The 24,478-nt window shown below is 40.1% G+C and overlaps 1 protein-coding gene across 10 annotated transcripts in view; it reads left to right on the top strand.

Moving 5' to 3' along the window:
* Nucleotides 1-5,400, top strand: part of THRB (thyroid hormone receptor beta) — a 361,122-nt gene extending 355,722 nt beyond the window's left edge. For all 10 annotated transcript variants that reach the window (XM_069475449.1, XM_069475447.1, XM_069475452.1 and 7 more), the window contains one exon: nucleotides 488-5,400. In XM_069475449.1, coding sequence (XP_069331550.1) covers nucleotides 488-729 — 242 coding nt within the window. In that variant the 3' untranslated portion in view covers nucleotides 730-5,400. The remainder of the gene's footprint in view (nucleotides 1-487) is intronic.
* The last annotated feature ends 19,078 nt before the right edge of the window (nucleotides 5,401-24,478 follow it).

The following is a 24,478-nucleotide window of genomic DNA, read 5'->3' as shown; positions in this document are numbered from 1 at the left end:
ACTTAAAATTGGACATGGTGCTTCTTTGTCTTCAAGACAATTTCCTATTGTCCCACATTCCTCCTTTGGCCTCCAGGCCTCCCGTGATGTCCCCCATCCCTCACACGTCTTCCCTTCTGTGCTTGCCCTCCCCTCTCTCTCAAGCAGACAGTGGAAACTCAGAATTGTTCCCCTCTTTGTGCAGAATATTTCAGCTATGTTAGGCTTCTCCTTTGGTACCCCAGGAGGGAGGCACTGCCTTTCACACCCAAGGAGGTCATTTGTCTATACCAGAGATATTTATCTGAACAAAGCACTGACACCCTTCATAGAAATGATGCCACTGCCCTGGTCTCTTGGTCCCGGGTGCCCCAGAGTTCATGTTGCATCCACGCTCATAATCAAGAGGGAAAACTCCCAGATCTTCCCGCCTCCCCCTAAAGGCCTTGAAGACAAGCCTGCCCCTTTCCACCTCTGAAATAACACCCATCTTCTTCCTTCCCCTCAGATCGCCCAGGGCTCGCCTGTGTTGAGAGAATAGAAAAATACCAAGATAGTTTCCTGCTGGCCTTTGAACACTATATCAATTACCGAAAACACCACGTGACACACTTTTGGCCAAAACTCCTGATGAAGGTGACAGACCTACGGATGATCGGAGCCTGCCACGCCAGCCGCTTCCTGCACATGAAGGTGGAATGCCCCACGGAACTCTTCCCCCCTTTGTTCTTGGAAGTGTTTGAGGATTAGACTGACTGGCTTCATTCTCATAATTCCTACAGCACTACTGGGTGTCATTTCATTCCATTGCCTAGCTCCTTTTTGTTTGTGTCTTTGTTTCTTTGTGTTGGGAGGCATTGTTCGGGGGTAAAAGGAGGTTGTCCTTGGCATACTCACAGATGAAACTGCCCCTTGAATGTGGGTCCTTGTAGCTATTGCATTTCATTCTCCAGTCCTTTGATGTGAATGCTTTGAAGGTTTTTCAGTTGTGGAGGTGGGGTAGGGGGCGCTCATTCACTCACCAGCACCAAGCCATCATCAGCTCCCACCTGTCCCTGGTCGGAGACTCAAGCAAGCAAAATGGCGCTGCAGAAGAACAAAGAAGGCTTAAAACCAAGATAACACGGTCATTCTGATCCAATCCTGATTTTTCCAGGGCTCAAGTTAGCAGTGCACAGACCACCTTTGGTTAGACGTGCTGTCAACATTTTAGGGAAGGACTCAAACAAATTTTCATTTTCCAGCACTATTTATTCTCTCCTAGCATCATAACTTGGAGTGTATAGGAATATTTGTGGCCTAAAAAATCAGTTGTCCTTTCGGTATCAATTTTATAACCTTACGATTTAGTTCAAGTTATACAAGGGCATATGACTCAAGGATGTGTAGCTATTTGACTGACTGAGGCCAAAAAGGAACATAATTGTCTTCAGTGAGCCCAAAGAAATTAGAAATCTTCACCAATGTCAGTGATTCCACAGTTTCCAAAAATTCACATAGTATTACCTCCCAGTAGGAAGTCTTCTTTACAGTGTAGGCTTAAAGAACATTTCCACAGAAATCAAACCTATTTATAAGGAGTCATCCCTTTTCAATGGCATCTGCTCTGTCATCTCCCAAGCTCCTGAAGTTTTTTTATCCTGGTTGCATCTTTGCTGAACTGACAACAGATTTCCCTATGGATTAAATCTTCTAATCAAGAGAAGATAACAAGCTGAAATGTGAGTCTTGTTCTGGAGGAATTCTGAGGAGGAATGAGTGTGGCTACATTCTAAGTTGAAGGAAATGCAGTGTTCTGAGAGCCCCTTCAGGAAGCTTGAGGATACTTCCTTCTGGTCTTAGAGCTTCAAGCTCTTTGCTTTACTCACAAATGTCTCCCAATCCCCCTTTTTCCTCCGACTTTGAGGCACTAAATAGCTTGACTATCTCTAAACCAAGACTAACCCCGCCACTGACCCTCTGCCCAAAAGGGGCATTCCCCTGACAGAAACTCAACAGAAAACACCTGCAGACCATATCTGCAGACGCTCACTTTCTCTCCCCAGCCAACCCACCTCCCCAGTGACCTGCACTGGAGTAGCTTGTGCCCCGAAAACAAAGGGTGACACCTCATCACTTCAACATCAGAAATTGGGCAAAGAATGTACCCATGTAATTGAATGTATCTCATTCTTCACTGGCATAGTAGATATAAACTATTCCTTTGCCTGCCTTTTACTGCCTTATCCTGGAAATATAGGAGAAAATAAGCCATATCAGTGAGATTTACCTAAAAGCAAAGGAATGAAAGTCACTGTGAAACCAAGTGGACTAATTTTTTGTAAATTTGGTGGAGCAGAACTGGCCCAGAAGCCAGAGTGTCTGAGTCTCAGTTTGTGCTCTGCCATCTGGTAGATTTGTGACCTTAGGGCTTGGTTTTCTCACCTAGTGAATAAGTTACAATCTCTGAAATCCTTCCCACACTTAATACTGTATGAATTTCAGGTGGAGAAATCTGATTTTTTTGGATGGTTTCTTTCACATTCAAATTTCTAGCTTTATTGGACAAAAAGTATACCCCACTTCAGAGTTAAGGAATATATATTTGGTACTGACTCTAAATAAGCATTTGATATAATACCAGTCAACTATTTGGAGGCCTTGGAAAAAGAAGAGGAACAGCATCAAAAATCTCAAGTATGATTGGAAATAATCGGGGGAGGGGAGAATTACATGTTCATGCGCTAAAGCAATTTTACTGGCTTCTGGGAAAAAGGAAACGTGAACATTGCTATGGAATTTGTTCATCAGAGAAAGGAAGTAGGTGAAGAGATTAAAATTATAAGCGTGAAGTTCACGGGCAGATTACCTGCTCTGACTTTATCTACAGACAGGTTTTTGTGCGGTCTTTTTTTGGTTTTGTTTTGTCTAGGCTTGCTTTGTCAACATCTCAGTTCCCTCTGTTTGGCTCTCCTTGGAGAACTACTCTTTGAAAGAGAAACACTTAGCCACCTCTGCGCTCCAGGGGAACTCTGAGCAGCTTTGCTCTCTGGGGCAAGTTTTCTTCCAAAGGGCATGAGAGGAAGGCAAGCAGGCGGGTACGGGACAGGTTCGTAGACTCCTGGGCATCAGGCCTTCTGGAAGAAGTTTCCTCGTTTTGTTTGATATATACTGATATTCCGTGGTATATCAGACACCCAGATTCAAATGTAAGTAGAGAGCCTGATCTCAAGCGAAATCAGAATGCCTTGGGGGTTACCCACAATTGGGAATTCGCCAAACAGTACAGCATATCTGCAGTAATCCAGCCAGCCCCAAGGAAAGGAAAGTTTGATCTTCGGTTCCTTGAGGGACCGCCTTAAGCAGGCAAACCTCTGGTGTAGAAATCTTGTTGAAAGCTGAATACTTTATGCTAAGTAGGACAAGCCTTCGAGTACTTCAGGCTGAAAGGAAAAGCTATAGGACTCAAAGGTTCATCAGCCTTTGACCTGGTAGTCAAAGCGACTAAACTCATTCCTTCTGAAACTGACAGAGGTACTTAGTGCATCTCAAGACTCCATCTCATAAAACTCGATCGTGAGGCATTTGTTCTGGATTTTTTTTTTTAAACATTTTTTCATGAATTGTCCCAACTTTCAAATCAAGAATGGACCTGATGGAAACACCCTTTGCACCTGCCCCCCACCGTGGGGAGACATCCCAGTACAGGAGAACACACCCATTATGCTGGGATTCTTATTTATAAATCACTTCACTTTAGAGATGAGTGGTGTATGTGCGTGTGTGTGAGTGTGTGTGCGCGCGTGTGCACGTGTGTTTGTAACCCTCAAGTGTACTTTGCTCTTCAATTTAGATGTGCAGTATTTCCAGAAATAGTGAAAAAAGTAAGATCTTTCCTTCTTTATGATTCTGCTCAAAACACCACGTGCCGCCTCAGAGCTTTTTCTAGTCAAATGAGCCTCAGTCCTCAAAGACGCGCTTGACGTGTTGATGCCTCAGCCAGCGAAGCCCCCTCCCTTGTGCCCCGAGTGACACCTCTTCAGTCCACAGTGCAGTCACCGGGTGGACTGCCAGGCCCCGGTGCTGCACCAGCAACGTCGTTCTCGTTGCTCCTCCGTGAACAGGGGTACAAGCCTTGGCCCCTCCTCGACACTACGCACCCCCAGACTCAGCCTCCAAGGAACCGCTGAGCACCCTCAAAGCATGTCATTGTCAGTGATACCTTTTTATTCTACAGAACTCTAACCTATTCGTGTCATATTGACCTTTTGCTGCATGAGTCATAAATTATGAAATCGGTCTTATGGTTTTTGAAATGTAGCCAGCATTTGTAAGGCTAAACCTTTTTCATGAACTGAATTGAAGTGAACAACCAAGCCACAGTCCCTCTTCAAAAGGAGAGTGATGACAGACATTTGAATCTCTTTGCCCTTTCCAACGGCTATTGCATCAGGTTCTAAAATAAGCTCGTAATTTTTCCTGTTATTTTAATAATATGGAAATATTAGCATAGTGTTTCTTTTGATAGTGATAGACTATAATCCATATTTAAATTTTATAGAGAAGAAATTTTATTGTACTGTGATGTAGATATTTATTATCCAGGTAAGGATTTGCCCGGTGTGTATTTTTTACAATTGAGACATTTTACTTTAATCTTTACAAAAAAATACATTAAACACACACACACACACACACACACACACACACACAACAGACTAGGGGGAAAAAAGGTTTGGCCTTATCACAGAATTTTTACTGTGCTGTATAAATGTTTGCAAATGCAAAAAGTGTGCATTTCTGGTGTGTTTCCACATTAATTAATGCCGCCTTCAAGAGCAATATTGTGCAGGTAAGATGCTATTTGTGGCTTTCTGTTGCACAGTTAAAACTGACCCACCTTATGCACAAGACAATCAAATATAAATCTGTCCTCCTCAGGATGCAGATAATACTCATGTAAATTATGGAGCACAATGTAAGACAAAAGAAGACATTTTACACACGTATTGTTGATATAGAATTATCAGGGCATGAATGAGCTGATGCAACATTATGCCACTTCTTTTCTTTTCTTTTCTTTTTTTTTTTTTTTTTTTGGTTCTCCCTTATTAACTTGGCATTTCTAATTTGACCATAGAGCCAAATTAGTTCTCCATGCTCTTCTCAGAAAAAACACTTTATTTTCCATAATGCCTTCATGCCCTGAGAATCAGAAAAATAATTACAGAATAGAAAAAGATTTACGGTCATTGGAAGATTTGTGTTTTGCAAACAGTGTTAAGTGATATTGCTAGATGGTGATATTTTTTTCAGCCTAAAACTCTGTTGAAATCTGTGATCAAAATGTTTTAAACTATCCAAAAAGAAAATTTGTATATTTGGGAAAAATGGATTTTTACATAGCTTTTGTATGCAGATATTAAATTGTAATTATGAATATAGTGGGCATAGATAAACTTATAAGCTTAAATTCTAAAAAAAGGAAAAGCTTATAACAAATATACTTTTCTGTCTCTTTTTTCAAATATTATTATTTTCTAAAGAGTTGCCTGCTCTTCTCACCTCAGCGGCTGCCAAAAAGAGAGAAATGGGGATGTAAGGACACATGTTTTGTAAACATCTACTGGAATAAGCAAGTGTATTTGGGAGGAAAGTGGGAGGGAGCGGGGAGAGGAGTAAAATGCTGATGGAGGTTACTTCTTTGGAAGAAGGGGCCACAGAGATGGAGGGAGGAGGAGAGAGTTAAGTGTTTGCAGCTCAAGAACTACATTTATCTTTTATCTCAAAATGTTCCAAAATATTATTAATGGAATTATACTATCATCTACAAGCATATATCTCAATGCCCATTGCCCCGAACATATGTTAGTTAGGATTCTTTCTGTGACAAGTGACAAAAAGCTAACCCAAACTGGCTTAAGCATAAAGGCCATATTGACTTTAGTATCTGGAATCTGGGGATATGATAGCTGCAGGCATGGCTGGTTCTGGGTGCTCACTCAGTATCTGCAGGAAGCTCCTCTCTTCATCTTTTCCTTCACGTAGACTTCATGTGCACACAGCCTTTTAGGGTGGCCCCCAAGGAAGTAGCTCCAGAATCTGCTTTATAGCTCCAAATATAGTGGCAAGAGAGTTCTTGTCCCCGATAATTCCAGTGAAAATGCTGGGCCTAATTCCCATTGGCCCAAATGGAGTCAGGTGCCCTGACTGCTGAGCCAATCACTGTGTTGAGGAGGACAGATATGCAATTAGATTACTCCTCTGAAACCCTGCAACTGCAAGGGAGGAAAAGGAATAAATAGCCCCACCTAAACTATGGGCTGAGAGTTAGGGCAAGGGGATTCCTCGAAGCGAATTCTAAGTCTTGCTGCTCTAAGAAATGGGGAAGAATCATGGGCAAGCAAAAGCAACAAATGTTTCACCAAAAGTTAAGTCTTAAAGCACATCCATCTTCAGTACAGCAGCAGGGTCTCCACAACACAGAGGAAGCTCATCAGGGTTTGGCCAGGACATGAATGAAATACACACTTTCCACAAGAAGTGTTTGATCGCATCCTCTCAGGCTCATGAAAAGGCCAGTCCAGGTAAGATGAAGCAACCAAGTGCTTGTTATGTCTCTGGGATAGATCAGTCCAGAGTACTATTTTCTGAGTTCTTCCGTTCTCTATTCAAAGTCTTTATATTTATCTTTTTTCTACATTATGTGTCTCCCAACTCTACCATAATGAATACATTTCCCTCCCTTGAGAAATAACTTTATCCATTTTATTTTGGAGAGTTTTTTACATATATATTCCAGTTAGGTACAATTCTAAATCCCTTTACGCAGGCAAAGCTGACCCCAAACTAATGTGATGTCTAATGGCTTGATCTGGGTTCTGGAGCTGGTGTCCTGGCACAAACCTAGTCGACACAAACCTGAACTGAAGAGCAGCCAGAGGACAGAGTTGGTTTGCTTCTCCATCCTCAACATGAGAGTCCTTCCTGGCTCCATAGTTAGCTACTCAGGGTGCTTTAGCTTTGTAAATAAGTGGAATTGTCATTAGGATCATGTACACAAGTTCTGACACATTAAATGATGCTCAAACCAAAGCAAAACTTAAACTACTGACATGTAGAGTGTTACAGATGCCCTTTGAGTGTATATCTCAGAAGAATCCATAGGCTACTTGATAAAAAATATACCATGTTATACTCTTTAAAGACAGAATCCACTTACACCATGCACTGATGAAATCATAAATGCAGTCTGTATCTGTAAAATTATATTGCCTGGAGCTTATATGCAAATAAGAAGAGATCTGTGTTAGCCTGGATTCTCCCAAAAACAGAGGTCAGGAGCTACAGTCTTATTAGGCATGGTAGCCCCAAGGAAGCAGGAGTGGAGGCAAAAAGAAATGAGGCATAGAAGAAAAAAGAGTAAACAGGAAGGTGCATTGCTCAGTCGACCACACTAGGTACCAATCTCAACTGAGTACTCAGTTGTACAAGACCATCCTCTAAGAGGCCATATGAACTATTGCATCTCAGCATAGTTCACTGAGAAATGGGAAAGGAAGAATTCACCTATTGATCTTCATCTCCCATTATCAAAAATGGGTTCAACTCCCCTCCACTTCTAGGTTGTACATACCTGGCCACAGAGCAGGTCCTGCAGTGTCTCATGCTTCAGGAGCAAAAGCAATTCCCTAAGTGAGAAAAGTTGGTCTCCACTTCCACAGCTGGGCAGAGCCAAGCTAGACTAGGTGGCAGATCAGGTGGCAAATGGGGTGAAACAAGTGGCACTGGGCCCTGGGGAGATGAATGGAGCTTCAAGGATCTGCAATGATCTGGTACAAGGGCTCCTTCAGCCAACATGTTCTTCCAGTTATCTGGAGAAAGGACATGGGCTCTCAAGTTCCAAAGAGAATCACAAAGCTCAACAAACAACAAACCTATATTTCACTGTACCATGAATTTGCCTCCACAGGGGATTTTAATTTAATATAAACTGGTCATGTAAATTGAATGTCCACTTGGTTACATTTCTTGTAGTAGCTGAAAAAAATTAAGTACACATAATCATTTAACTATACCATGTTAGTTTTTATTATAGGGCAAATTTTTTTCTATATAAGTATCTATTTGAAAAGTTTGTGGAAGCCAATGGAAATTTTTAGTTCTCCACATAAAACTTCACTTGGTCCAAACATTTTTGGAAACAACATATATAAAACATGAAGTCAGATGATGTTGTAATAAACAGTCCTCTTCTTTCAGGACGGACTGATAACATCCTCTTTTACCTTCTTTTAGCTTTCTTGTACATAACACCAATTGCAATGAGGAAGGCGGATACATACAGAATAAACAATCTTCAAGTTAGCAAATGAGAAAATTCTTGTGCCCACAAATCCTAATGGATACAGAAATATGAAAAACACTCCTCAGTTTTACCCTGAGTCCTAGAAAGATTCTGTGTTCTTCTTTGTTGCAGATATTCAGGGACATTTGCATTCTAAGGATTTTATGATTTTTCCCAATGGGCATTTTTAGCCCTAAAGAGATCTTTTAGGATTTCTTTTCACTACCTAAAGTCAAACCAGATAGAGTCTTTGTCACAATAAATTATATCAAAAGATGACCTGAGATCGCCAAGGATCATTCATTGGTAAGTGTACTGCCTTGTGAAAATCCAGTTGAACATTTCAGAAAATTCACCTTCACTTTCCCCAGCACTTTGACAAAAATCCCACTTATCAGTTACTTTTTACTCTAGAGTCCCAGTAGCCACCCCAAAGGATGTGCTGGGTGTTTGTGCCACCTCCCAGAGTTCTTCACTGTCACACTGAAGTATGTAATAATGGCCCACCGTGTAATGAACACCCGCTCTATGCCAGGAATCATGCTAGACACTTTTTATTACCTCTATCCTCCAAACAAACCTAAAAGTAAATATTAGTATTCTCATTTGACAATAAGGCAATGGAGACTCAGTGTGAATAAGCAACTTGTCCAGGGTCACACAGTTGACAATTGTCAGAGCCCGTGGGGTTCCGAGACCCATGTTCTTTTTACAACCTGCACCAATAAGACCAGGGTAAAGCCTTAGCACCAGGGTAAAGAAAGAGAAAAGGCAACTCTGCTCCAGAAATGTTTGCCATTCGCCTTCCTCAAAGGCTTGCCTACCCTAAGGTAAAAAACACATATCCCTTGGAGAAAGGCTGCCTGGCCTCTCACTAGGTTGTGTCCGTTGCAAAACCGCTCATTGGTGTTACAATATAAAGAGTAGTTTCTCTTTACAGGGTCTATTTACAATCCAGCTGGCCTCTAGAGGTGTCGGTCTAACAAGAGGACATTTTGTTTGCTAAGCATTTTGGGAGGGTCTGTGTCGTCATGTTTAGGGAGACCCAAATTGCTCTGTATAATGGAAAACAAAGAATTTACAGCAGTGGAGGTTGGAAGGCAGGAGAGATGATGAAAAGTGAACAAGATGACAGAGCACTGATGATTCAAGATGTGACACTGTGCCGTAACTCTCCCAACTTTACATAATCAGCTTACTGACAAATGGATGGTGTAGATGAATTTCTTGTGGAAACAAATAAAAAGGGACATTTAAGTATCACGCTGATGTGGAATAGGAGATCTCCAAAATAAAGGGGATCTCGATAATACAATTATCCCAGAATATAGAATTCTGGGGGTTACTTTGTTTAGTCTCGAAGGATTGAGAGAAGAGTTTTTCAAAGCAGCTTCACCTAGCTCTGAAGGGAGGCCTCTAGCTGACATCTGGTAGATACATTTACTTAAGACTTAATTTATCCCATCTCTACATTACTTAGACATGGGGATAAATTAGTGAATCATAGGTCTTTATGGAATTTTCCACAGGAAAGCAATAAGAACCTCTCTTACCCAATTTTCATTCTCACCTGCAATTAAAGGAAGACAACAAAAGTCTTAAAATTTTTGCAAACCAAACCCAGATATATTAGAAATTTTTTATGATTAGATATTGAATTGGCAATATCTGAAATGTCACAGGATTAATATCAGGAATATGCAGCTAGGTTTTGCAAATCAATAAGAAAAAGGCATAAAATGTCATAGTGAAATAGAATATTCACAGTAGAAGAAGCCCAAATGGCTAACAAGTATATTAAAAGATCTCTCACCTCACAAGTAATCAGAAATATGAAAACTGACACTAATTTATCCCCACAAACTAGACAGACAGAAAATACAAAGTGTTAACAAGAATGTAAAAGGATGGGGACCCCATCTCCTGCTAGTGAAAGTATAAACTGGTTCAGCCCATCTTTGCTGTAGCCATTGTGGGAGCATACCCTAGACTCTTACACAGATCTAAAGGCATGGGTCTCCTAGTATCACAGACTTCACGACATCAGGGATCTGAGGAGAGGCTAGAGAAGAGGAGACAAATACTGGGTGGAGGGCTGCCTACTGTGGAAATCAGTGCAGCATCAAAAGCATTGAAATACACCTGCATACTGAGACACACAAAAAACGAAACAAAACCTATAACACAGTACTATTTATGTAAACTGCAAACAAATACAAAGGAACATCATACATTTTACATGGAATCATACATAACTAAGGACATATATAAAGCACATTAGACTTGGTGCTTATGTGGAAGACATGAAGAGAAAAAAATGAAATAAATTATAGCCAGCATGAAATAGAGGAGTATGATGATCTCAAGTCTCTGCACCTGAGGCCTCTCCCCCAAAAACTGCCAGGTTTTAACCTTCTCATTACTATCTCTTCCCTGAGTCACCCAGGTTGTAGCATTTCCTACACCATAATGGACATTAGATGATTGGACAACAGAATCCTGATGAGGCACAATCTACGGCCTCAGAACCAGGGAGATGAAATCAAAGATGTCCCAGAGATGACCATGGGAAGAAAAGAGAGAAAAGGGTAGACAGTCTTGGCTAATCAATGGTTTTTTAGCTGCAGAACTTATTTTTCCAATCAACAATATTGAATATAAAACTCTTATGTGTACGAGAGAAAGGAAAAAAAAGGCTTCAGTGGAACAGTTCTGCCCATTCAGCCATTCCAGAGTCTCCAAAGCAAATCTGTCTCTAGGGATCCCTAAATCTCCATGAGAGTTCTAGAAACCTCTGAACTAGAAATTCTTGCACTTATAAGCCAAGTCTGGGGTAATGAGTGGGTGCATCAACTTTACTTAAAGGGCCAGGGTAGAGCCACTAAGTCTCCTTAACGTTATCAACAGTCCACAGGGAGACAGGGCCGGACCTATGCTGTCTGGGACAAGAACGGGAAAGATGGTCTTTGAGAGATGGTCTTTGCTGCCCCTACTCCTGCTTTACCTTCTGAAACCAAATTAACAAGTCTCTCTTATTTTTATGAGCCTAGTATTGAATGTTCAATTTGTCTGTGCTGTGTAGGTGGGTTAAGCAAGTTTAAACTAACTAAACTATTTCTGTCTCTTCCTAGTTTCTCTAATTTAATGGGTTTAGGAGCCAGAACCCAACCCATTTCATACGGTGAATGATCCAAGGAACTGGGAACAGTTAGCTTGTAGATGACTTCAGATGACATTCTAGCCCACACCCAAGCCAGCTGCCAGGTGCAATAGGAAATCAGTTTGTTCTGTGTTGCTTCCAAAAAACATAGCCAGGATTAATGAATGGATGAATGGCTACTACTCAGAAGTCAGTATCAGCTCAAAAAAAGAGAGAATTTTGTCACAGTTAACTGTGTACAAATGGAAATAGATAGTTCCTCATCACTAAAGGTGTTCAAGCAAAGATTAAAATATCATCTGACAATGAGGCTGTAAGAAGGTTCTAAGTAGGCTAGAATCTCAAAGCAGTTCTGCTCCAGCCTCAGGTTGCACCATGATCATGTCCTCGGGGGCCTGATTCCTGCACTTGCTCAGGTTTTCAGCTGTCTCTGATTCTGTATTTTAGGTTATCCACAAGGAATCATGTGAGAAAAACCTCAGTTAGACTTGACTTCTGCTGCCACTTACTTTGAATGTATAATCATTCCCTGCAAAAGCAGATGAGCCAGTAAAATAAAGTCTACCATCTGTCTCTGTATGTTTTTTTTAATAATCATCCTACTAGCTCCTGAGAAAAACCTCCTCTTTGTAGCCATGAGTCAGACAAGCTGATTTGAAACCATCATCAGGGAGAATGATGTGCCAGAATCAAAGAGCAACTCTAAAGTGAGAAAAAACATAGGAAATAAATTTCAGGATAGTCTGACACGCTGGAACATTATTTTGCCATTGGTTCATCAGAATGATGTCGAAAACCACATCAGTGATTAAAAGTCTCCATCATAAAATGAATCTCAATTTAATTGCCTCTAGTTGAGACTCTGCACATTGGTTGTTTGCCCAAGCACAGATTTATTTTGAACAAAATTAGTCTTAATCAGCTTGGCTAAGTAATGATACAGCCAAAAAACACAGCCAGCGGGCAGTTGGAGAGGTTCCTCCAACAATTCATAGATTAAAGAAGAACAGAACTTTTAAAAAATGTTCTACAAGGAATTAATCCCTCTTCTACATTTCAGAATGCTTTTATTCAATGTCATGGTTGTTCATCACAAAAAGTTATCTGGGGAATGAAAAGTGCACTATGGACAGACTGGTGCCTTAAAATAATCAGGGCAGAGAGATTGTATTTTGAAATTCTGCTGCAAGATCTTAGCTACTTCTGTGTGGGTGCCTCACGAGGCTTCAGAGCTAAGAAGATGGCCTATTTTGAATGTCTATCAAAAGTGGGCATAATTAGATTCTGACCGCTCTAAATTACTATGGATTACAAGCAAAACTAAAAATGTGCTGGTGCAACTTTTTCCTCCAAAACAGTGATTACAAGTCACATATTTACAAGGATTGATGACATCCAGCTTGTCATAAAAACATTTCAAATGCAATCAGTCTTATCATCTGCAGGAATCCTTTCATTTTACATCCAAGTGCAGGCATCTTTCTCTCCAAAAATAAGCCCATATGCTCTCCCTGAAAAAAATGCACAAAAACATCTGATACAGACAGGGATACTGGAGCAGGGGTTGTGGGGAGCAGGAAGCATCATAATTTCAAAAAGTGTGGTGTCCATGGCATACAAAAATAAAGCTACTGACCCCAGAGATTTAAAGAGCATACATTCTTCACTTGAACTCAAGTATCCCTGGGATTCTGAAGACTTATTCATGAGGTCAACAAACTTTTTTATTAAAACATTTTAAAATTTCTGGTTTCATTCCAAAAGAAATCTTTGATAATTTTTATTTCAAAATATTAGGGGGTCCAAGTGTTCTTATTACGTGTATGAATTGTTTAATGCTGAAGTCAGGGCTTTTAGTGCACCTGTCACCAGCAGACTGTACATTGTACCCCATAAGTAAGTTTTTATCCCTCACCCCTCTCCTAATCTCCCTCTTTCTTAGTTTCCTTTATACCACTTTATGACCATGTGTACCCATCATTTAGCTCCCACTTCTTAGTGAGAATGTGTGGTGTTTGTTTTTCCATTTCTGAGATACTTCACTTAGGATAATGGTCTCCAGTTTCATCTCAGTTGCTGCAAATGACATTTCATTCTTTTTTATAGCTGTATAGTACTCCATGGTGTGTGGGGAAGGGGTGTGTGTGTGTGTGTGTGTGTGTGCATACACATACATGACATTTTCTTTATCCACTCATCAATTGATGGGCACTTAGGTTAATTCCATATCTTTGCAATTGTGAATTGTGCTGTGATAAACATTCAGGCAAAGATGTCTTTTTGATATAATGACTTCTATTCCTTTGGGTAGATACCCAGTAGTGGTATTGCTGAATAAATTGGTAGGTCTACTTTTAGTTCTTTCAGGAATCTCCATACTGTTTTCCATAGAGGTTGTACTAATTTACATTCCCACCAACAGGTTATAAAAGTTCCCTTTTCACCACATCCATGCCAACATGTATTTTTATTTTTTTCATAATGGCCATTCTGATGGGGTAAGCTGATAGTTCACTGTGGTTTTGATTTGCATTTCCCTGATGATTAGTGGTGTTGAGCATTTTTTGATATGCATGTTGTCCATTTGTATATCTTCTTTTGAAAAAACTCAGTTCGTGTCTTTTGCCCGCTTTTTAATGGGGTTTTCCTGTTGATTTGTTTGAGTTCTTTGTAGATTCTGGATATTAGCCCTTTGTTGGATGTACAGTTTACAAATATTTTCTCCCATTCTGTAGGTTGTCTATTTACTCTGTAGATTATTTCCAAAGGTAATTCTTAAAACTTTACCATAAAACATATTTTTAATCATCCAGATCAACTCAAAACCAAATACAAAGTGTCAACCATTCATTTGCATCCATGTTTACAAAGCCTTTCATGGCAGGTAACATACTCTAATCATTGCAAGCTGGTGAGGACCAAAAAAAAAAAAGCAGACAATATTTAAATGATGCAGTTCACACCCAAACCCACAGCATATGGCTCACTGGGCCCATGAAAGGTTTTTCAGTAGTCAGTGAGAGAAAAGTGGTAGGCAGATTGAGTTATCACAACTGAGGATATAGCTCAGGGCTTCCCAAATTTTGGGCAGATAAGACTCACCTGAGAGGCATTTGGCACATATACAGGTAAATTTCATAAAAGGAGATGTATTACATTCATAATAATGTTTTTCAATTAATAATTTAAAACAGTATAATTGCTCTGTCGATGAGGGGAGAAAAGATATTGCTTGCAGAGGAGAGAAGATATTGTTTGCAGTCTTTCTCCAAGGTGTCTTCATCTACCTTGATGATGGATAGCTTGTGCTATAGGTGAGATTCTTCTAGAACAAGGCAAGTTTTCTTGCCTGAGACTAGGAAACATTCCCTTGACTATTGAGGGGAGAGGAGAAGTGCAATGAGCTCAGACTCTGCTGGGTCCTGAGGAAAACATCCTGAAACTGCCCTCTCTAGAAGTCCAATGTGGGAATTCAGTTACATCTGGGGCAATCCAAAAGCAAAAGCAAAGAGGAGTCAGACTCCCATTCTTGGACTTAGGCTATGAAGGCAGCAAGACCCCATGAGAGAAATGGACATGTGATATATGAGTTACTCAAGCCTCAAAGTAACAAAGAAATGGCAGACAAGTTTAATTATGCTGAGAGAACTCCAAAGTAGCCTGAGTTTAGATAACACCACCACATTTCCTGTAGCTCAATTTGCTGTAGGAGCAGTAGAATCACCGCATACATAGTGCACCTAAGAATGACACAGAAATTAGCTGAGAGACAGAGAACTAGAGTGGAAAGAGCTTACAGTCAGGAATGAGGGGCAAAGTTGCACCCTGTATGGATCAAGAGGGAAGACTAGAAAGCTCACCCGATGCCTCTGTCAACTGTGGACCAACAACCACACAGACCCCACCCATAACCTGATACTGTAAGGAACTTATTCCCAAATTTTAACATGCATCAGAATGATCTAGAGAGCTTGTCATCACACAAATTCCTAGGCACTGCCCCCACAGTTCCTGACTCAGCAGGCCTGGGGTGAGGACTGAGAATCTGCATTTCTAACAAGTTCTCAGTTGACACTGATGTTGCTGCTCTGGGGACCACACTTAGAGAATCACTGCTCTGATGCATCCTAACCCCCAATATGAAACCCAGATATAAGTGGGAATTCCCAGCACAATGGAGCTCATATTGGGAGTACATTCACGGGAAAATAAAGATTTTCATTCCTTATATACCTGTACAAGGGGACTGAGATTTGCATCCATCATGGAGATACAGGCAAATAGCTTTCTAAATCTCTATGTGGTTATTTTCTCTTATGGAAACCATCACTTCCCATTGCAGTGCTGCATTGAATGTAATTCTTAAATATACCAATATTAGTGGTAATATTTCTTCAACACTTAATGAAAAAAGGTCATGAAGTGTTGGAATCCACTGTCTAGTGTGAAGTATTTTAAATAAATTATAGGCAGAATAAGTCTTCTAAAATATATTACTTCAAGTCATTTCTCTGCTAAAATTTCCCATTTGCTTCCTGTCTTACTCAGCTAAAATGTGCAAGCTGTCACATTGCAGCCTGCAAGGCTGTGCGTGGCCTGGGGCACAGCTGCTCCTCTGTCCTCTTCTTCCACACTCTCAGCTCACTCTGCCCCGGCCGGCTGGCTACGCTGACCTCTGTGCTGTGCCTTGAAAAGCCCAAGGACATTCACACCTTGTGTGCTGTTCCCTCAGCCTAGAATAGCAGCTCCTTCCCTCCCTTCCTTTGGTCCCCACTCAAATATCAGAGAGGATTTCCCCCTTTACCCATTAAAAAATGCCTCCGTCCACCTTCATCTTCCTTCACTCTCCATCTGCTTGGCCCCAGTCTATTTTTCTTCCCATCACGTATCATGACGTTATATTTTAGTTTTATTATTTTTTAATTATCTGTTAGAATGTAAATTCCATAAAAGAAGGAAATTTTCTTTGTTTACTGTTATACTCCCCATGTCCAGGATGTGCCTAGCATATAACATCACTCAGTAAATAATTGTCAAATGAATTAACAAAAGGAAAATCCCAGCAGGGCAAAAAAACCAAGGACTCTAGTCCTACAGACACCCAAAGAAGCAGGGGGGGTGGGAATCGCCTGGCCAGGATGGCATCCCCAATTGCTTTTGCATGCCAATCTTCCCCTTCTTCTTTCACCACCAAACACCTCCCCCGCATCACTAAGGAAGAACTATGTACGTGCTGTTCACAAGGAAAAAAGGAGACAACAATTCAAGGGCAAAGCAAATTGCAAATTGGAGAGCCAGGGGCAAGGAGAGAATTCCTTCTCCACCTGCAGTAACCCAACCTCCGGTGAGAATGCAAAAGAACTGCCTGTGATCCCATGGCCTAGCCGTGGTTAACATCTGAGTGAATAGACACATTTCCAGACATTTTTTGTATGAGTAACAAGCATATTCATCACTTTTTCAACTTTCAGTGCAGACTTGATTCCAGACAAAAATCACTGGGAGTTAATCCATAAGGAATATAAAAATCACAAGACTAGATCAATAGAAGAGTCAGGAATGGGGCAAGTGAAAGAGATATTTTCCCTAGACTTTCTGGAAGCTGAGAATTTCTCTGCTCTGAGGTTTACAACCATAATTGTTTTTGATAAGTAATGTCAAAAAATCAAAAAAAAATTTTTCCCTCTCACCTTTTATCAGAAAGATGGAAGTGCCACAGTTTAGCCCTCAATTATCACCATGTTCCTTGGAGCATTTAAGAACTTAATGAGTTTGTCCTTTTGTATGAGCAGAGAGTTCAAATTGAAAGAATTCTTCCAATTAATCACATTTAAATGTATTCCAAGTGTCGTTAAACATTTGGACCTTAAAAAAAGAGATTTGGTTTTCCTGAATCAAATGTATCTTCTTCCTTAATGCAATGCTAAATTCCCACTGATGCTGCCCAGATTACACCTCAATGAAATCAGAGATCCAGAGAAGCCACAGAAAAGACACTCAAGTGACTTTCAGTCACTTAAACTTAAAGTGACTTCAACTTAAAGTGAGGAGGAGTTCAGGAAAAACAACCTTTCTGAATGTCAAAGTTCCATAGATTCTCAAGTTTTGAGTTGGGAAATTTAGAATACTGTTGTGTTAAGTGGCACTGAGACATTCCACTTACCAGCATATTCTTAATTTTTTTTCCTCCTTTCTCTTTATGTTCTCCACCCACTCTACCACAGAGCCAGATACATGGACAGTTTTCAGTAGTATTTGTATGACTATCTTTGCATATCCATCAGAAATCTCAATACCTTCTGGTTAACTTTTTTAGTGTCAAATTTTCATTTGTTATCTTATTAATTCCTAGCTAAAGACCAATGTGGTATAATTATTTTTCCAATGACCCTCCCAGTGAACAGCAGCATATGGTAGAAAGATCGTGGGCTTCAGAACATAGATATGGATTTGAATCCTGGCCTCACGACATCTTGTGTCCTTGGACAAGTTGTTTAACTTTCTTTTACCTCAATTTTCTTGTTTGTGAGATGGGAATACTAGTACCTATTTTGTGTTGGGGGAAACAGTCCTCTCCATGGATCTCTCGAACTCATGCATGGCTTGGAGGGTATGCCAAGAAGGCAAGGCCCTGTCTCTTCTTTACACAGGACATTTCTCAGAGCTGTGCTTGCAGTGGGCAAGCTTGAGGGATAAAGTAATGTATCCTCCTCTACAACAAAGAACACGATTACTTATTACTTGCTATAAAAGTGGTAGATTCCTCTAGCTCAGGGTTCCTCAGCTATGACACAAGGCCACGGTAGGCATAATATCCATCTAGACCTGTGGCAGCTTGCCCCTCCCACCAAATCTCGGTAACAAAGGGCACTGATGTTAATGCTGATGCTGATGCTCTTTGCTGTGATAGTGAGTAACAAAGTCCTTTGTCCCTGACCTAGGAGTCTCATGTCTTCTACTAGCATCAGAAGTAAGAGACTAATACTCACTGGAAAATACATTTTAAACATGAACAGATTAACTTACTAGTATGTAAACAGCGTAAAACAAAATCCCTACCTGACACTTTACAGGGCTATTGAAAGAGCAAATGAAGTAGCCTAAATAAAACACCTGGCACAGAGTAGGCACTAAATAGACACAAATACCATTTTTCCTTTAGCATGTTATTTAAACTTCCTTGACAAGGCCTCTTCTCAGATAAATAGTTCTTGACAAAATCATGATGACAGTAAAGTTGTTCCTCCCTTCACCTTTCCCATATTATCTATCTTGTATCTGTCCCACATGAGTGGTAAAGTAATCAAATTCTTCTAGAAGTGCTTATAGCAGTTCCCTCTCTGGAGGTATAAGTGCTTGTAACAGGGGGAAACTCTTGAAAACTGAAGGCTATGCAAGTCATGGGTCTCTAATAATGGGATTCTAGACCTCGGGTGGGAGTAGGTATTTTGGGGCAGGAGACCACATCTGTACTGTTCAAATTCCATCACTACTTGCCATATTCAATACCCTTCTATCCCTAGACCGGATCCTCTGAAGTTCACTTCACATCAGGGGAGGGGAAGGAAGGAAACTTGAGAAACAGAGTTTATACCAAAAGATAAAAGCATTTTCTGATCACTGGGAAGATTTATATGATGCAAAAGAATGTAACAAAACAGATTCTTTACTGGCTGCTTTTAATCTGGTCTTTACCTCCAAACATACCTAGAAACAAAAAGGCATCTTGCTCTCTGTGTTAGTTTCATATTCATGCTGTAACAAATTCTCACAAATTTGGGGGCTTGAACAATACAAATTTGTTGTCTTACAGTTCTGCAGGTCAAAAGTCCAACACAGATCTCATCGGGCTAAAATCAAAGCATCAGCAGGGCTGGGCCTTTCTGGAGGCTCTAGTACAGTCTGTTTCCTGGCCTTCTCTAGCTTCTAAAGGCCAGGCACATTTCTTAGCTCCTGGCCCCCTTTCTCCATTCCCTGAGGGTCAAATTCTTCTCACACTGCCATCTCTCTGGTTCACTGTGGCCAGAAAAGATTCTGAGTTTTTAAGAACTCATGTGATTACATTGGGCCCACTGGGATAATCCAGGATAATCTTCCCCATCTCAGGGTCTTTAACTTTAATCACATCTGCAAAGACCCTTTGCCAGATAAGGTGACATATTCACATGTTGGGAGGAGTAGAGAAGATTACGATGTAGAATAATTAAGGCTAATTGGGACTTTGGGGGGCATTATTCTGCCCATCACACTCTAGTTTTAGAAACCTCCCAAGATTTTCTAATTCTCAAAGTGGTTCAACTTGACCATTTCACAAGAGAGTTAAAATTTTTCTAAAGGTGAAACATCTCTACCATGGTGAGGTGAATGAACAGTGCCGAGTAAAAGTCCTCTTTCATTTTTGTTTTAATTTCTACACATTACCAGAAAAAGATAATTAGAGGAAAGTTCTTGAGATTCTAAGGGAAGCCACTCAGTGCCAGTAACCATGGTGATGCAAATTCTGAGAAGAGTGCTAACTTCCATTATGTGAGAGCAGATGAAACTAAAGCCTTGGCCCACAGAGCAAACCTTTGGGTGGCAACATATTCTAGAAGAATGGAGCCTGAAGTGTCCAGATTGCTTTGTCTTGAAACATTAAGAATGTCTCAAATGATTCCTACCCAGGAGATTTTTTTTTAATGGTATGGGATTTGGGGGTAATTAAAGTAATATGACAATGTGAGGTCTCTGTTACCTGGGGAGGTAAAGCAAGGCATAGCAGGTGGTGGGAAGAAGGAAAGTGTGTATGTACTTTGAAGATAACACCCACAGGAAAATCCATGCATTCAAAAATATTTATTGAATACCTCCATATGCAAAAAAAAAAAAGAAATAAATAACCACTATGCTAGGTGCTCAGGACTTGAGGCTGAATAAGTCAAAAGGCCTCCAGATAAGGAATTTGCACCCTAGTATCGAACAAATCTTTCTTAGAGCACAGGAGATGAAGAGGGGTTCCTCAGAGCAGTGCTTCTCAAATTTGAATGTGCCCACATGTCTTGTTCAAATGCAGATTCAGTAGGTCCAAGGTGGCCTGGAAGTCTGCATTTCTAACAAGCTCCCAAGTGATGGTAGTGCCCATGCTGCCAGTCCAAGCACCATGCTTTGAGTAGAAAAGATCTAGAGCAGTATTTCTTAAACCTCACCGTGCTTAAGAATCACCTAGGGAAATTTTACAAACAAAAGGTGCCCAGGCTCCTCCCACAGAGTTTCCATTGTAATTAGCCACAGTGAGACCCAGGCAACAGTACGTTTTTACATTTCTCATTATGATTTTAATGTACAGCTAGTCACTGAGTACTATTAACACAGAGCTCATTACCATAGCTGCTAAAATTTCCGGGCAGTGGTTCTCAAAGTGTGGGCCCTGGACCCGCACCATCAGTAGCACCTGGGAACTGGCCAGAAATGTAAATTACTGGGTCCCTCCCCAGGCCTACTGAATCTGAAACTCTCAGGTGGGCCCCTGGAAGCTGTGTTTTAACACACTTTCCAGATGATTCTAATGCACAATCAAGCTAACAAACCACCCATCTAGGGCAGCTGTTCCCATTCAGAGATGTTCATTGCAAAGACTCAGAGAGTTTATCACCCATGAGCCCTCTCTGAAAAAATGTCTAGACAACATGCCTAGAGGAAAATGAGAACTAGAACAAAGAATTAACCTAACAAATGATGCAGGATAACAGCAATCTGGAATTATCTCACAACATGAGGGATTGAGGAAAGGAGGAGAGGGGGAAAGTAAAGGCATTTGAAGTTTTTTCAATTATTTGAGAGAAGGAAGCAGATATTTAGTAGGTAAATGTATAATTTAATGTGTGTGTTGATGCATTTTACTATTGTTTTTTGCACAGGAAAAATTGGTAAAGAGGTGTATATAACCTTAAGTCATCCTTCTTAAGCAATACACCAAAAATAGAAGCCTTAAAGAACAGACTAACAAATTTGTCTACATAACAATTTAAAACTCTTGCAGGACAAAGAAACTTCAAACAATGGGCAAGAAACAGACAAGCTTCAGACTGGAAGACAATATTTGCAAATCACATATCTGACAAAGGATTTATATCCTGATTATATAAAGAATTTTCAAAAATCAATAGTAAGAAACAAAACAACCCACTTTTTCAAATGGGGAAATTATTTAACAGACACTTTACTAAATAGGATATGCAGAAGACAAACAGGCACATGAAAAGACATTCTACATCATTAGGCATTAGAGAGATGCTAATTAAATTCACAGTAAGACACCACTACACACTTGTTAGAGTGGACAAAATAAAAAATACTGACCATACCAAATGTTGAACAGATGCAAAGCAACTAACTAGAACTCTCCTTAAGTGAAGACAGGGATGCAAAATGGGAAAGACACTTTGGAAAACAGTTTGACGTTTCTTTTTTCTTTTTTTCTTTTCTTTTTTTTTTTTTTTTTTTTTGAGACAGAGTCTTGCTCTGTTGCCTGGGCTAGAGTGCTGTGGCATCAGCCTAGCTCACAGCAACCTCAAACTCCTGGGCTCAAGTGATCCTTCTGCCTCAGTCTCCTGAGTAGCTGGGACTACAGGTATATGCCACCGTGCCCGGCTAATTTTTTCTCTATATATATGTTTTAGCTGTCCAAATCATTTCTTTCTATTTTTAGTAGAGACAGGGTCTTGCTCTTACTCAGGCTGGTCTTGAACTCCTGACCTCGAGCAATCCTCCCACCTCGGCCTCCCAGAATGCTAGGATTACAGGCGTGAGCCACCACACCCGGCTGACGTTTCTTATAAAGTTAAATGTACACTTAACAAATGATCCACCAATCTCACTCCTAAGTATTTACCCATAAGAAATAAAAATTCAGTTACCCAAAAACCCATATATTGAGATTTATAGCAGCAGTAGTCAGAATAGCCAAAAACTGGACATCGCACAAATGTCCATCTACAATAGAATAGATAAGGAAATTGTGGTATATTTATGCAGTGGAATACTAGAAAGCAATGAGCAGAATGGTTCACAACTACATGCAATGAAATGGAAGAATCTCTCAAACATAATGTTAACAAAAAGCCGCCAGACACTATAGGGTACAACTTGTATGATTTTATTTATATAAAGTACAAAAAGATCAACGCTTGAAGGGGATGCTGACTGGAAGGGTACACAAACCAGATGCTGATAATATTTTGTCTCTTCATCTAGGTGATGGTTACAAGGATATGTTCAGTTGTAAAAATTTATCGAGTTCTAAACTTATGATCTATGCTCTTTCCTGTTGTAAATTATACTTAAAAATTTTTTTTAAAAAAAGCGTATAATGTAAACCCCAAAATAGCCATTAAACACATAAAATGATCAACTAATATTTAGGGGACTAGAAACTAAAGCAATGGAAATGTACCATTTTTTACCCATCAGGTTGGCAAAATCATAATGATCAAAAATATATTTTAGGAATGCATGGGAAATATGTACTTGAACGTACTGTTGGTGGTTATGCCAATGAATTCAGCCTTCCTGAAAAGTAATCTGGCAGTACACGCTAACGTGCTTAAGTGTGCACATCACTGGACCAAGCATTTTCACTTGTAGGTTCCTGTTCTTCCTGTATACAGAGGCAAGCGCAAGGCTGTCTATTGCATCACCATTTGTACTACCAGAAAATTGGGAACAATGTAAATTCCCACTTAAGAAAACTAAATTTTGAAGCATTTATGTTATGGAATACCACACATCTTCTAAAGAGCATGAGCTGTATACCAACATATGACATAATTTTAAGCATTTTTTAAAGGATATCATAGAACAGTATGTAGAACATGTCATTTATTTTTAAAAGGTATTTATGTTAATACATTTAGATATAGTTACATATAGAAATGTATTAAAAATGTATAGGAAAAAAAGCAGCATAAATACACTGCAGATTGTTGATGGTGATTTTTCCCTTGGGAAGGATATGAAAAAAGTCCTTTCATGTCATACTCTGTGCTTTGTACAGTTTCTATACAGAATCTCTTGCAGTGATAATATACCCTTGTATTACTTGTGAAATTTTAAAATGTTAAAGGATAGATATTCTAAATAAAGCACTCCACAAAAAACACATAAAGTAGGAGTAAAACCAAACACTAACAACAGTTAAGCTAAACTTAGTGACAATTGGTAGATACTACAAATGGATTAATTATAACAATAAACAATGATACTCCCACATAAAATGTGGTCTGTATGAAATAATAAATACCACAATTAGCTGGCTGAAACAGACACGAGTGAAATAAAATTTTTTAAATTTACAGACAAAACTTAGGGCAAGTGCAGAGATTGGCAAGCTGTGGCAAATGCAGGGTGAGGATGGTGGGCGTGTTGTTTTAAAAGGCAACGCAATGAATCAAGAGATGCGCTAGGAACGAGGGCCCGCAGCTGACCCACTTCTCACACTTATGCTGACTGTGGGGCCCTGGCAGGCATTTGATTAAAGGCCCCCAACCCTGCAAGAATATTATACAAGTAGAGTTACAAAAGCATAATGGTAACAATCATAAAAATGATACTCATAATCCTACGCAGTACCTAACAGTTAGCATCAGAATTATGGTACAGGCCAGGCTCAGTGGCTCACACCTGTAATCCTAGCACTCTGGGAGGCCGAGGTGGGAGGATCACTTAAGGCCAGGAGTTTGAGACCAGCCTGAGCAAGAGTAAGACCCCGTCTCTACTAAAAAATATATGTATAAAAAAAAATTAGCGGGGCAACTAAAAATAGACAAAATTAGCTAGGCATGGTGACACACACCTGTAGTCCCAGCTACTCGGGAGGCTGAGGCAGGAGGATCGCATGAGCCCAGGGCTTTGAGGTTGCTGTGAGCTAGGCTGACACCATGGCACTCTAGCCCAGGGAAACAGAGCAAGACTCTGTCTCAAAAAAAAAAAAAAAAGAAAGAAAGAAAAAAGAAAAAAAAATCATGATAAAAAGCACT

This window comes from Eulemur rufifrons, chromosome 7 (assembly GCF_041146395.1).
Source record: "Eulemur rufifrons isolate Redbay chromosome 7, OSU_ERuf_1, whole genome shotgun sequence".
NCBI lineage: Eukaryota > Metazoa > Chordata > Mammalia > Primates > Lemuridae > Eulemur > Eulemur rufifrons.
Note: the sequence above shows the minus strand (reverse complement) of the source record. Positions and strands in the feature narration are given on the sequence as shown.